This window comes from Scomber scombrus, chromosome 22, assembly GCF_963691925.1.
Source record: "Scomber scombrus chromosome 22, fScoSco1.1, whole genome shotgun sequence".
NCBI classification, from domain to species: domain Eukaryota; kingdom Metazoa; phylum Chordata; class Actinopteri; order Scombriformes; family Scombridae; genus Scomber; species Scomber scombrus.
Window position 1 is genome coordinate 12,373,170 of NC_084991.1, and position 15,753 is coordinate 12,388,922.

The 15,753-nt window shown below is 39.3% G+C and overlaps 1 protein-coding gene and 1 long non-coding RNA gene across 2 annotated transcripts in view; one reads left to right on the forward strand and one right to left on the reverse strand.

The window, feature by feature from the left end:
• Window positions 1-15,753, reverse strand: part of celf2 (cugbp, Elav-like family member 2) — a 230,866-nt gene that overhangs the window by 84,633 nt on the left and 130,480 nt on the right. The window contains exon 3 of the mRNA XM_062443372.1: window positions 12,421-12,617. Coding sequence (XP_062299356.1) covers window positions 12,421-12,617 — 197 coding nt within the window. The remainder of the gene's footprint in view (window positions 1-12,420; window positions 12,618-15,753) is intronic.
• Window positions 4,693-7,386, forward strand: LOC134004187 (uncharacterized). Its single transcript, XR_009927832.1, has 3 exons — window positions 4,693-4,780; window positions 5,691-5,727; window positions 6,752-7,386. It is a non-coding gene; the product is annotated as an uncharacterized LOC134004187 (long non-coding RNA).

Genomic DNA, 15,753 nt, shown 5'->3' on the forward strand with positions numbered 1-15,753 from the left:
TGGGAAGATTTTCATCTGAGCAGTGATCGAAAATCAGATGCTGTAATCTGCCCGCATGTGTTTATCTCCAGGCTTGAAATTATTTCCCAAATCTTTCATTGGATTTTTTGTGTGTGGGGTTTGTTTTGGTTTTTTTTTTGTAGCCATCAAGATGACATTTTACGTTAGAGGTGATAACAAAAAATGGTGCTTGATTCAAAATCTATTCTGGGTCTTCAGGTCAAACACTTATCAAGTAAAAAAAAAAAGAAAAAAAACCTCTCAAGGGGCCAGTATTGATTATAATTATTGTTTTCAAGGTGGTTTTTATAAAGCGGAGTGAACTGTAGCAAGGCGAAGAACATTTCTTATTGCACTCTGAAAGGAAATCTGCAACATCCTTTTGTGTCTGTCTGTGCTAAACACTTGTGGCTGTGCTGTGGCTCCCGCTCATCCCCAGAGATCAGCTGTCAATCAAGCCGTGTGGGTGTCGGTGGCAGCGTGTCGCCTCTTTTCTCAGATTTTGAAGGTTTGATTTTTTCTACAGGTGGCCCTTTTGTCTTCGTCTTTTCAGCCATAATGTATTGGCTGTAGGTTGAATCACTTTTCTTTTTTTTGTGATGCTTTAATCCGCGACAGAGCAGAGAAACACACAGACAGAGAGAGAGAGAGAGAGAGAGAGAGAGAGAGAGAGAGGGAAGATAGGTATTTATTATTTATTATTTATATAAATGAGTCACAGATTACTGCTTTTGTTGGCTAGAGCTGAACGATATTGAATTGGAAATAACAAATTGGGATTCTTCTTATTTAACTAGAAGTCTGTACAAATAAAAACAATTTCTACATGAACAGAATCAGATAAAAGTTGTTGTTTCAGTCCTCTCAGGCTTCAAACCAGTCAGAGTTAAGTTTTCTTTAAAAAATACATTTCTGAGTGGAGGGGGAACATTACTCAATAATAATCATTAATGAGTAATGAGAGTACAGTTAACGGCGCTGCGCTTTTTACAGCTGTAGACTTTTGAAGGTGGAGATTCAAAGGTTTTGCAGTGATTAAAACAATGATATGATGAACTCTGTCATCACTCAGGCATTATCGAGTATATTAGTTTTATTAATAGGGACAAATACAATATACACAGGCTGAAACAACTGTCTGAAGCATCACAGTGTTTGTAGCTAATGCTAATTTGCAACACCTGTCCCTAGAAGGGCTTTTGTGAAAGTAAGAGATTCAAATAGTAAAAAAAAAAAAAAAAGAGTAAAAAAAAAAAAAAGGATGCGAATCAAATACAGCCAGACAGTAAATACAATACAGCAAAGGGGTAAAAAGAAAATAAGAAAAGTCAAGTGGTGAGTCTCTTAAAAGTGTGCAGCAACCGGCTGCTACCTGCTAGCTATACTGAATGTGAGGCTATGACCTCACAAAAAAAAAGCAAAAATACAAATCCCAGCACATAAAATCTAGATTATACACAGCGGTAAAAGTTCTTCTACAGTACAAACATCGGCCAAATGTTCATACTACACTCGTCCAACAGCACAACACAATTAACGTTAATTAACTATGTGTAAATTTACCAGCCAAAGTTGACAGTATGTATACCAGATGAAATCAACGGTCATTAGCTTTAAACTTTTACTCGTTTAACTCTTGTGGCTTGAAAATTACACTGTTTCAAACTCTCTCAATTTGTGGTTTTGATATAAAAACGATAAATTGCTCAGACTGGCTTTGTGTTGGACAAACTCTATCAAAATTAACTTTTTTAAGGGGACATAGCATGCTTTTTGGTTATTTATGTACTGTTATGAGGTTGGATGTCTGTGTTAAATGTGGTCAAAGTCTCACAACTTGAGGTGATCTTATGTAAAATTTTAAAATGCTGCCCTTAAAAGTCTAAAACCAGGGATTCTGCCTCGCACATACCCACAAACAGCCATCAATGTTGCTAAGGCTTTTGCTAATCATCCACATGCATATTTCAGATTAGATTCAAACTCTAACATGCATGGATGCATTTGAGAAGTTTATATTTCAAAAGAACCAGAAAAAAATATGTGATATCTAATTTTATGTGTGTAGCCTCGGGGAGCCAGAGAGGAGCAGCTTTCAGGAACTAACCAATCAGAACTGAGTGAACTCTGAGCCCCTAGAATAAAAGACCTGGAAATGTGCGTGATTCATTATCTTTAAGAAAAATGTATTTAACGTTGCTGATGACTAATTTCCATTCAGTTCAAGTTATTTCAATTCTCTTTTGGTTGATGTTTTTATTTTGACTGATTTCTAAGCTATGTTACGCACGGAGACTCTTATGCCGGATGCAGCTTGTTAATGAAGACATTAAACTTATTCTGTGCATGTGTGTGTTTGTGTGTGTGTGTGTTTGTGTGAATTTAAGTGTGTGTCTCAGCTCATGTGGGCAGGCTGTATATTAAGATAAATGACACAGCGCGTCCCCTGCCAAAACACACACACACACACACACACACACACACTGCAACAGACCCGTCATGGCGCTTAAGGTTGTGTTTTAGCAAAAGGACCATTTTCTGTTTACCCCTCTGGCTCTCTTTGTCTCATTCTCTCTTTATCTCTCCCTCCATCTCTATCTCTCTTTCAGCACAAAATGCCAAATTGCTCCATTTCTCACTCGCTCCCTTCCTCCCCTGCTCATCCACTCATCTGGTTATTAACTCCAAACACATTAAACCAACAGTGGTGCCACAATATTCCCCAGACTGCCCCAGTCAGCACAAACACATACACACACAGATAGACACACAGACAACACACAAACACCCTAAATGCACACACCTGGGTCAAACTACAAAATGGATCCTGCATGGCGGCAGCATTTTACTGCTTTAGGGCTGAAAACAACAGGGAACATCTGGGAACTTATTAAAGGAAACCAAGCTCAAATTATTTTCTATGATTGATCACGTTTTGGCTCCTAACTAACCAAAACAGGCTTGAGGAGATCATTTAAAGTATTTTTAATATGGATATTTGGAAGCTGATAGGATACTTGGGATTGATAATATTCTCTCATGCCAAAATTATTCAGAAGCGACTCGTGTTTGCTTGAGGAGTTTTATTCTTGTCGGGCTGAAAGCACTTCTCTCAAACAGCAACGACTGTCATGTGATGTGACGCCAGATGATGACAATAATAAAACAGGAGGATTAAGCTGATCCACGGATATCCACTTTCTGGTTTGACGTGCAAAAACTGAATTCCAGCCAGTTCCCCAGCAAAGCATTAAGGATCTCATTGTAAAATGTGATTTGGCCTGTTTGTTCTTCTATCAATATTATTGCCAGTATGACAAAAGATTACTGACGTTGTAATAACAGGAAATTACTACCTTGTCATATTTTTCAGTATATTTAACTTGAAAATCTATGTCTAACTAAATCAGTAATGCATGTCAGCTTGACCAAGGAGGAAGTGTGGTGAGTACAGGGATTAAAACTACCTATGGCATCATGTTACTACAGCTGTTATCAATGTGCATTATAAGAAATTGCCAAAAAACTAGAGGTGGTAATGGAGGAAAGAGTAGATAGGAAACTAAGGAGCATCCTGCATAATGAAGACCACACATTGCACATTGTTTTTAGTGAGGTGAAGAGCTTCTTTAGTGAAAGACTTATGATGCCAAGGTTCTCTTCAGAAATAATTAAAAGGTCCTTTATACCCCGTGCAGTGAGGTTTTCTCTGTTATTGACTGTTGTGGTGCCTTGTATGTTGTATGTATGTTGTCTGTCTTTATGTAAGGGTGACATTCAGTTTCCCCTCTACGGGATTAATACATTACCCCTTATCTTAAGACATGCTGTGTTATAATATTAATTATAATGTGAGTGCAGCTGCAAAAGCATGAATATGTTGTTAATATTTAAGTGCTAGATTATAACATTCACTGAAACAAACTTTTGGCTTTGCAGAAGTAACGTTAGCCGTAAACCTGCTCAATCGTTAGCCAGTGAGCTAACGCAAAAGCCTTTAGTTAATCTGTGTTTTAGACTTGTTTAAAACATTTTTAAAATCTGTTTAACTTTCATCCCTTCTTATTAGTTTTCATGTTTTAATGTTACCCTCTGCTGTTGAATTTAACTTGCTGTATTTGTTTGCTCTTGTTTTATTGCTTCAAATATAAAGCACCTTCAGCTTCATTTTATGTATGAAAGGTACTACATAAATTAAATTATTATTATACGTTTCCTTGATAACTTTGTGCACTTCATATCGCACAGACCAGCAAAAAGTATATTAAGAGTTGTAATATCCTGCTAGGATGAGGCGAGTGAGCTAGTGTTAGTAGAATGAACACGTGTACAGTAAAAAAGGTACTTGGGAAGAACTGTTGTAGCATTGTTGTATTGATGTAAAACTAAATAACTTAAGCAACAGATGCCTTATACAGTCTAAATTTACTCCATTTCAAAGTGTGGGTTTCTGGGATCAGGACAAAAAAAAAAAAAGGTTGAAGAGAAGGAAGAAATACAAGACCCAAATGAATATGTTTTAGATTTACCCTCACAAATAAAACATCTGTTAATATTAGGGTGACCAGACGTTCCCTGGTCAAATCTGACATTGAATGGGGGAAAAATCCGCACAGACTCAAACACCAGTTATTACGGTAGCCATTTAACGCATCGCGAGAGAAGACGTCGTATGACGTACAGACGTTATCAGGATGTACGACCAGACGCAGCAACGGCAACAACAACATTTAGAGGTGGCAAAAAGTAAAGAAAAGAAGACCAGCGGCCGCGATAAATGGTATGTTGTGTATGAACTTATTTATTTTATGTGAATTGGCAATAGACTTGGCTGTGTGTGTGTGTGTGTGTGTGTGTGTGTGTGTGTGTGTGTGTGTGTGTGTGTGTGAAGTGATGTAATGTTAAAGTAAGTATGATTGTTTATCTGAACTGAAGACCTAACGTAATGTTATAAGAGACAGTGGACGTTAACATTATGACAATGTTTTCATCTCTGTCATTAGTGACGCTGTAACGTTAACGTTAGCATGAGATTACCAGGTGATGACATTGTATGTGGCTCTGTTTTGGAAGAGGGGGAGGTGGAAGACTGGTTTGGTAACATATGATTTTCCTGTAGGCATAGGGACATGAGACTTTGTTAAAAATAATAAATTAATTAATAATAAATCAATGGTTGATAGTTGTGTGTGTTAGGCTAACTTCTGTATTTTGTGTCGGGCTGTGTGGGTAACCAATGACTGTAGTAGTTATAAATGCAGACCATCTGATTAGCTGATGCCCTGAGTCACTGTTTTGTATGTCACTGTTGTTAGTAAAGGTGTAATTTATATTAGATTACCATGAGATTACAATATTATCTCTATGTTGCTCTGTTGTAGATTAGGGAGAAGACAAGTATAGGAGAGACTGATAGTAAAGAGTGAAGGAGAGAAGAGGACAAGAGCAGGAGAACAGTGTGGAAAGGCAGAAATAAGGAAGTAAACAACAGAGTGAAGGAGAGAAGAGGAACAGAGCAGGAGAACAGTGTGGAAAGGCAGAAATAAAGAAGTAAATAACAGAGTGATGAGTGACTTTTGTGGGTGCATTTTATAAATTTAGGCTTTGATTTTAATACAGTAGTAAACTATAACTATTGGCTCTGTTCTTGCAGTTTTTCTCATGTTCTCCTCTGCTCTTATTCTACCCAGGCTCCTGAGGCGGAGGTGGATGAATGAGGGGATCACGGTAATGTCACCCTTTTTTTGATTGCCACCAATGTGTCATAAATATCAGTTCAGTATTCAGTTGTGAGTAGAAACTTTTGACCAAAAAATCCATCCTAACTCAAGCTAACAAGACTAAGATATTTTTGTCTTCCTCAGTGGATGGATGGTTGGTGATGTCACCCATTTGTTCTTTGTTTGATTGCAACCTTTTGTGTACAGCCTTCTTATAAGAGATGTATTTTCTTGTTGTGACTTTTTTGTACTATTTGGGCCAGGCCCAGTACATGAAAAAATACTTCTCCCCATTTTTTATTTCATAATGATAATATTTAATAATTTTTCACTGCCGCATTGAAAATGTCCCCGATTTTCATTTCAGAAATCTGGTCACCTTAGTTAATATCCCAGTTCTAAAATCTCTGCAAGGATCGCTTAAATAAAGGTGATATTATTGACAAAGTTTTAGAAGATCGAAACTCGTCTGACAGATCGTATTTCAAGGAGAACACATTTCTGTCTGAAGAAGATCAATGCACTTCTTTAACTCTGTCTGTAACGCTTTAGAAACCTCAAGACATACCATTTCTTATAAATAAATGTGTAAGAAATTTTAATTGACATTTTCCCTCCATAAAGATGGTAGTAAAAAAAATGTAAAAGATGGATGCACCTATGTTAATGTTATTTTTGGAGCATCTCCTGGACTAGATCTCAAACAAAATAGTTACACAATCGCTGTCTTATCTCTCATAAAACGGTAAGTTATAGGAAGTCTATATTGTTCAATAACAATAATAAAATGTTCAGATTTGACATCCCAATTGCTGTCTGTTCTTGATACATGTTTGAAAGTATTGTTAAAGGTTCAATAAAGAAGAAGTGCTTAAGCCATTTCTACCTTAAAGTGTTGTAATATTAAATAAATAATATATTATACATATTTTGATGGTTGCATGGCCCAAGCATGCTCCGAAACGCAGTCTGTCAGTAGATGGTACTGTTGAAAGTTCAGCTTAAAGCTTAAAATGTGCATCTTCCAACAGAAGCTGTGGGTGGCTGGATGCTCGGAGCTCAATGTAAGCACACGCAACAATGGTCCAAGTGGGTCAAGAAAACTGAAGAGAGCCAAAAAGTTAAGAGATGAATTCTCTGCCAGATTTTCCAGAAGGGAAAAGACAAAGTAATCTTGGCACGAGCATATCAGCCATGGCTGTTGAGATGAAGGAAAGAAAAGCTGACTGTAAACACAATGATGAAATGATGAATAACAAATTCCCTTTACGAAAGAAAAGAGATTGCTGAAGATGAACCACTTGTAAGATGGCCAGCGTTGATCTCTGAGCGGCAGTGTGTTGTTTTCTCAAATAAGCTTGAGATGACATTTGTTGTGTTTTTATGTCAATTTTTTAAAGCACTGATCAAAATCATATTCTTTGACTCATTGTTTTCGTTTTACGCCATCCGACAGACTGAAGCTAAATTTGCTCGCCTCACATCTGCCGACCTGAAAGGCTCGCTGTTTGCTGTGCTTGACCAGTACCTTACGAGGTTCAATGGATAAAAAGCCAACAGCTGCATAGTGTGACTGACGAGGCTCACAAGAGTTCTTGACGATGACGATGATTGCATGTTGTTTTAGGAAGAAGTAAAACGACTGAACATGTGTGTTTAATTTGTATTAATGTTTTGGTTTAGGGCATCCAGTTAGTTTTAGTCAGCATGAACTCATTAAAAAAAACTGCTGAAAAATGAAGACCGTCATGTTTTGTTATTGGACATTTAGTGTTTTAACTTTTCTAGAAGAAGTGACAGAGTACGTCGAATGCTATATCCTGTTTTTAAAATGTACTAATAAGCCTGACTGAATGGTAATTACATTAAAAGACAGGCATGACTAGTCCAATTCTGTGTGTTGATATTCCTGTCATTACATTTTGTGTGTTAAAGCAGAAAATGTCCCATAACGAATAACTGGTATTGGTTTTTATATAGTTTTCTGATCATTGTTCCCCACACAGGAAGATGTCAGTTCTTCTTTTGGGCCTTCCTCATTTTCTCAAAGAAAATCTCACATGTTATTTATGTCGTAGTGATGTGAAAGTCAGGGTTATTTTAATACCCACACCAACTCGACTTGTTCCTTAGAGCCAATCGACACCATTAATCAACCACATGAACCAGCTTTGTCTCTATACTGTGTTTTTTTTTTTTTAGCCTGATGTTTGGCTAAATTACATTTTTCATCTTGTAACTAATCATTCATTTATCCATAGCAGTCCTTATTAAGTATCCAAAATCTAAATACTTTAAACCAATCTGGACTTACTTAAAATAAGAAAATAATTAGATTTAGATACATTCAGATTAAAGCTACTGAAACAACTTTGGGTCAATCAGCAGATATTGATGAACTGACTTGATGTACAGATGTGTATCAGGTCTGAAAACATCAAAAGCTTGGATTTGAATCAGACTTTAGTCACAAAGATAAAGACTTGGTACTGGACTTTAGTCAAACAGCACTGTGTGAAATAAGGGTTAGGGTCATTTTAATGGTAGTATAAGTGTAGATGCTATGGTTACCTGGTTCATCTTTTGCAATAACACAATGCAAACAACATCTGAATGATAACTAATCCTATTTTTAACAAGATAATCATGCTTTTGACAAACTATTCATACTTTAATGAGGCTGAATCACATCTAAGCATGTTTTTACGCCTTTATATCCCCCATATATGTATAAATTCAACATTTCTTTCAGGAGATTTTCTAGCAATCTTGCACTTGGCAGATTTTCCCTGTCAACTAATGTTCCCCGTGTCATGCTGTTTTCCTCCTTTTGTTGTTGATGTTGTGTTTTTTTTTATTTGGGACTAGCTGTAGCTGAAGTGTCAGCTAATGAGGATCCAAATAAACGAGGAAGCAGGGAAGTCGTTGGAGTTGTAAAGAGCTTGTAGCTGCAGACGTGCAAAGTTTTTTTCTACATCTCAGTGGGACTAACAAACTCATTTAAATCCAAACAAAAAAACAAATGGAAGAAAAAATGTGAAAAAGGAGGAGAGAAAAAAAGAGCTCCTGGGTCGCTACAGAGTGGGTTCATTTGCCACAAATGGCCGAGATCCTTTTCAAAAAACGCCGTCGCTAATTTAAAATAAACACACCTAGGGAGGAGAAGGGCCACAGTTTCTCTGACATCGGTGAAATTAACCGACGGCTCCGGCGCTACAGCAAAGCCGGCGAAGGGGGCCTTTGCAGCTCCCTTGAGTTGAGCAGGTGCAGATAAGGCAAGGCGGCTACCTTAACTACAAGAAAACAACAACTGTGCTCAAAACCTCCGAATAACAAGACCAGTAAGAGCCCAATCAAATGCTACATTTCCTCTTAAAACGCTCCACCTCACAGCACAGAAAGGGACACCAACAAAAGAAAGGGGGCATATAGAAAGAGATTGTCATTCAGAGAAGGAAAAATTGAAGGCACGGTAGGTGGCTGTGCTTTTTTATACCCCGGTAAAAGTGGCGGTGAGTGATACTCTTGACTCATCAACCACAAAAACAACTCATTTCAAGGGTAGTGAAGATGGAGCAGGAGATTTGATGGAGCAGAAGGACAGGAAGAGGAGTAGCTTTGGCCCCCCCCTTTTTTTCTCCTCCTGACTTCCTCAGAAGTAGCTGAGAGAAGAAGAAAAAAAGAAGAAATAGAAGGGGGAGGAGACTAGTGGGAAAGGGAGTCATCTCAAGGCTAAGAACACACAAATACAAAGAGCATGACAAGTGTGTTGGTGTGCAAAAAAAAAGAAAACAAAAAGTTGATTTAGGTCTTGGCAGAACATCTCCAGGCTTTCATGAGCTCATATGACTCAGTAGGAAAGAGAGGAAGCCAAAAAGAAAAACACACAGAGAGAGAAACTAAAAACAGAAGCAGGCAGAGATGAGAGTGTATAGGAGAAGCGAGGTGTAGAGGTAAAGGGCATTTATTTAGGGGGGGGGGCTATTCATTTTCAGAATATAATCTTGATAATATAGTTTATAATCTGTCTCACCTCATCTGCCTCTCATCTCTCTTTCTCTCCCTCTCTCCAAAAAAGCTTTTACACTCATCTGAGGTATTTCAGTTTTAATCTGATGCAAAAAAAAGTATAAAAGTAAAGAAAAGAAAAGAAAATTCAAATGAATATTGCAGCAACATTGACTCATTCAATGCAAAAGAGAAGAAAAACACTAACTTTCCACCATAAGTCAACAGTGTCTCCTAAAAATGTGATCATATATGACTGATTTGCATTAGCGAATACATTTAAAAAACATAACTCTACCCAGATTATGATTGTGTCAACATAAAGATAAAATGTCCATGTTGTCATCCCTGTGTGCATTGCACTCCAAGTTTCCAGTGCACACGTTAAAACTCCTACGCTAAAATATTACATAACTGTCCCATGATTTTATAAATAATAGCCTGACTGTCTTTAAACTTGATTATGATTCTTGTGAAAGGACCCTTCACAAGATGAGCTAATGAGGGATCTGCAGGAAATTATACTATATTTGAAATGTGCAAATTCTCTGAAAAAATTACAATTAATTAAACTGCCAAAACCAATTGACATGCATCCTCTAAGGTTTGGTTATAATGAAGCAAAAGGTTCATACTGAATGTATTTAGAAAATGTTCACAGTCTAAGTATTTTAATCAATCAATCAATCAAATCTATCTTAAGTGTTTCCCCTATAGTATTTACTCCTTGCAGCAAATTTAACTAAAACTTTCCTGAAACTTAAAGGTGACATATCATGCTTTGTGTGATTGTCTGTTATTTGTATACTGTTATAATGTCAGATTTCTATAACAAACGTGGTCATAGTTCCAAAACTTAAGGTGAATGTATGTAAAAATGCTGCCTGCAAGTCAAAAGGGCTAAACCTGTTCTAAATGCTTCATTTGCACCGTTACCTCTACTTCCTCCTCGTGATGATGTCATATTGTTTGCACATTCCCACAAGCGGCCGTACTTTCCGTAACCTTTGTTTCTCGCCATTTGAACCAGGAAAAAAAGTGAAATCCTACTTCTTCTTTTTGTTTATGTAGCTTTCAGAATCAGAAAAGCGTTGAGCCATCAAGAGACAGGCGCTAAAACGGTCTGTTTCAGACAGAGGCTGAACTGAAGGGGCTGCATAAAGAGCCAGGATGAGATAAAAGGGGAGTTTTGTGAGCTGTAAATCATGCAAAGATATTCCAGTTGAGCCACAGACTATAAATACAGACTTGGAAATGTGTATGATATGTTCCCTTTAAGCAAACATCACATGGGACACAGCTTGAACTCCTTCCTACGACTTTGTGCGCAGTTCTCTGAGAGTAAATCGTGTTTCTGCCAAAACCTATTTAGTAGAAGACACGGTTTAGTCTTTGTGGATTTAGCTGCTACTTCAGAACATCACTGGCTTGTATTTATTTATTGTTTCATGAAATGTACGATGAGGATCAAGTTGCCCAAATTGAATCAAACCCTTTATTCAATTCTATTTTTTCTGGCAGATGAATGTTAAAACGCTTTGGTCGCTTCATCCCGCCCTTCCTTCTGAAAACTTCTCTTGAAATCTTCTTACCAGTTAGATGGAAGCGGCCACGTCTCCCTTTCCTGTCGTCCTCTCTTTCTCTCTCTCTTTTCTCTTTCTTTACTTTCCTCCCACTCCACGTCTCATCAGGAGTGTCATCAGCCCCCACTCTGGCTGATGCCTGTTAATATGGCAGTACTATTGTCTGCCCGTTCATTGCTGCTGTCTCTATTGTTTGCTCTCACACTTGACGAATTCATCAAAGGGAAAAAAGAAAGGGAATGGAAGAAAATAGCCGAAAATCATGCAGTTTTGCACAATTGACTGTGTAAGTCTGGCGGGGCGAGTCTTTGTCTTCAAATGGTGCACGAAATGTGTGTTTGCTTGTGTAATTTCTCACATTTGTCATTTGGTCTGCTATTAACTAGACGGGATGGCCCACTCAGCCACTGCTGTGAGCCTCTGTATGTGTTTAAGTAGATAGCATGTGTTTCTACTCTTCTGTATGTACATGAATGTGTCTCTATTTTTGTATGTGTCCACATTAATATATTTGCAGTGATGGTTAAATATTTAAGTTTAGTTTAAGTTAAAAAAGAAGCAACAACACAGCAAATATTTCCACATTCATAACAAACAAAACTTTAATGCTTCCAGGTCAAACAATGGAAAGAAAGGAACAAAAGGAAAGTATGGAGGAAAGAAGGGAAGAACGTAAATAGGTAAAGAAAAGGGGGCTAAGAAGAGAGGGGAAGAAATGTGCAAAGAAGAAAGCCAGAAAGGAAGAAAGAATATAAAATATGAGGAAGGAAAGGAGAGAAAAGGAGCAATGGAAATGAGGGAAGATAAGAAAAGGAATAAGGAAAAACAGGAGGAAAGAGAAAATTAAAGGAAGTAGAAATAGAAATGAACAGGTGAAAAGCAAAAAAAGAAGGAAAAGGGGGATGAAAGGTCATGAAAATAAGGGAGTAAATAGAAGGAAGGAAGTGAAGAAAAACAGAGCAGAGGGAAGTGAAGGAAAAACTTTAACCTGCAAACACTAAATCTGATCCTACCAAGTAACACTTCCCTTTCAGGTGCAGCGGTGTGAAAGAAAAAACAGTGTGTGTGTGTGTGTGTGTGTGTGCGTGTGTGTGTGTGTGTTCTGGTACCTTTGCTCTGTGGAGGGTTCTGGCTGCGGTCTCGGAGGATGTTGATCTGGTAGACGGCTCCGTACGGCTCAAACAGCTCCTTCAGCTCCTTCTCTGACCAGGAGCGCGGGATCTGGCCCACAAACATCTTGATGGCATCCGGATCTGGCTGGTCCGAATGCTCCAAGGCCCCGTTCATCTTCCCAGCCGTGCCGTTACTGTCGAGAGAGGAGGATGACATAGAACATTAAGGACTTAGACATTTTTACTGTATTTATCCAAGTGGCACTAATGGCTTTAGACTGGTGGTTCTAATTTTCATCATCTGGTGCAATCTGCTTTGAATTGCCTCCATGATGGTTTTCATCATTTTCCTTGTGTCTATGATTTTAGGCAAGCTTTATTTTATCTTCCTGGGGATTGAGCTGATTGATATGAACCTATCAGGGTGCCACACTAGCTTAAACAACATACAGCCGGGCAAATTTAGGCTGCAAACAATATTCTCGATCATTTTTCATGTGTCTAAAATGACTGATGAGTGATGTTTGTGATATTGAAAGGCAGCACATAGCACCTACATGTTTTCAATCTTCAAATGGTGCTTAAAAGTTTGGAGTGTTTATCTGCACAAGGTAAAATCAAATAAAAGGAGATAAAAAATAAAATGAAGCACATTAAAGCTTTGCTCTTCTACAAAAAAATGTCAACTCTTCAGAAGCAAAGAAAAACTTGTTTTTCAGCTTTTGGACAACGCATCAGGTTAATATCTTTATCTTTTTATTTTCTGAGTCCATGAAGGAACATTAGCTGTATTCCTTCAGTTTATCCTCATCACCTCTCCATAGTAACAGAAACCAATGTTCACAAAAACGAAGAAGCGCAAGCTAAAAAAGTTGTGAAGCTGAAATAGAGATGCAGCTTTATAGTAGTATTTAGTAATTAGAAAAAAACATTTAATACATTTGGACTTCTAAATCTTGATTGACACTTTATCGACTCCCAACAAAGTCCAAAAATTGCACTTTTTCATTCTAAAAGCAGTACAAAAAAGCCTCTAAAAAGCCTTTGAACCATCACAGGGACACTGAAGCTCAGTGAGCGCCACACTAATAAAATTCCCCCGTTACAGTAGAGTGAGAGGGCTCTCAGTTCAGCTCTTACAGACCGATATCCCTGAAGCTGGCAATTTTAGATATACTGACCCGACGCATCAGCAAACTGACACATCACTCTGACCCTAAATGTGGATTTTTGAAAGCGAAGATGCACTGACAGATCTGCTCAGGATGCCAGTAAATCCACACTGAAGGGCTGAGCTGAACAGAGATTTGATTCCTTGCTTTTTCACACGACATACACACTGAATGTTTTTTATTTTTTTTGTTGGTGAGTGACTTTTTGATCGTGGCGAGGAGGGGAGACAATTCATGAATGTATAGGCTCGTCTTCCTCGCCGTGCTGCATGTGTGAATGTTTGAGCATGTTTGTATGCATGAATGAATGGCGGATAAGCAGCGTGTTAATGTGAGTTTGTGTGTGAGGGATTAGGCTGTAGAACCAGTACAGTAAACCTCCCGGGCCCTCTAACAGGACACAGATGCTTACACGCCGATCAGTCTGGTTATATTTCCACATCTGGAATGCATATGAAATGGAGGTGAAATGCTTTCACCCCGTTCACCACCGAGCTACAACACTTATCTTCAGAAAACACACTCGTCTGTCCACGCGTTTGGAATGCTAAGTCAAGCTACGGCGTCTTTTTTTTTTTTTTCTCCCCTTCTTCAGACGAATAAAGGCGACCAAACGCTTTCAACAGCGAGGCCCAACGGAGATGAGAACGGCACCCGAGCACAAACACACTCACACATTCACTCACATAGAAAAGTGTAACTGTGTGTTGAGGACAATCGTACGCACATGGCTAAAACACACAAACACATACACACACATCACAGCCATCAAGGCCTGTGGTCTATTTAAGATGGCTGAAAACCAATTTAATGAAACCAAAGTCAATGGCTGTGCTGTTTTATTGCTCCACTTTCCCTTTTGTTATACTCGGCAGGAGAGAGAAAGAGCATTATCTTAAGAGGCAAAAACAAAACAAAGCCAAATCCTGAGCTTGGTTAGCTGACAACACTAATACCACCCTATAAAGCTCAGCAAGAGAGAAAAAGAAATAATGAAAGGAGAGGAAGAGAGATATGGAGAGAGACGAGGAGGGAGGGGAAAAAACATCCAGACCTTTGAACACGAGTCATCCATCTTTTGCAGAGAGTTCCGAGGCGCTCGGCAGAAACGCCCAATTCTTTAAAGGACTTAAAGGACATGTCAAAAAAAAAAAAAGAGAGAGAAAAAAAATAAAAAAACGTCCGAGCTGGAGAAAGAGTCAATGAGCCAAACCGGCGTTAACAATCCTCAGGGCAACAAACGCTCCTCGTTTAGCTGTCCGACAAATCGCTGGAGACCCCGACGCTGAGGGAGGCCCAAGGGTGGCGGCGGCGGAGGACCAGGGGGGGGGAGGTGGGAGGAGAGGAAGAAGGGAGAAAGGGAAGGGCAGCAGAGGTGAGGAGTTAGTGCCCCTATCACCGGCTGATGTTTAGACACACAAACGACTGGACTGCTGCTGCTATCGGATGAGCCTGTGCGGTCGCTGGGTTCAGACTGTCCAGCCCTTCGCCCTCTGACACATGCACACACACACTTGGAGTTGACGTGTATGTATGTGTGTGTGTGTGTGCAAGCAAATTTGCAGAAAAGAGGGTAAATAGCTGGAGACAATCCCTCATTGTTGGCTGTGTATGTGAGGCCTGTGAGGATTGAGCGAGTCCATGGGGGAGACGATACAATAGCCGGTGTCAGAGGAGCGCCTCCCTCCTTACCAGGACACTGTCCACCCTGTGCTCCCTCCACCATTCACTCCGCCTGCTAAGACAATGAATAGCTTCACACTTGCGGCCATAAGGCGTACGAACGCTTACAGAGCTGTCTTGTGTAGACGTGCGCGCTCCGTCTTTTTCCCAGAGGTGGTTGGAAGTAGGTGACTCTCCCCACTACAAAGGAATGAGCGCCTCTTCCATCGCCCCCGTGGCCAAGACTGACAAGGTGTTATTGCAAGCAGACGGAGCTTTGGGGGTGTGTATGCGAAGATGTTTGCGCGCAAGTGTGTGAAGCTCAGCAGGAGAGTGTCCTGGGGCTCGGATTAAGTCGTTGAGTGGATCCACTCCTGCCATAGCCTCTCCATCTCCTCCCTCTTCCCCCCCTCTTCTTCCTCTTCTTTTCTCACTCTCCCTCTCAATTTGAGCCAATTGTTTGCCATAATGGCTTAACTATTGCTTCCATCACTCC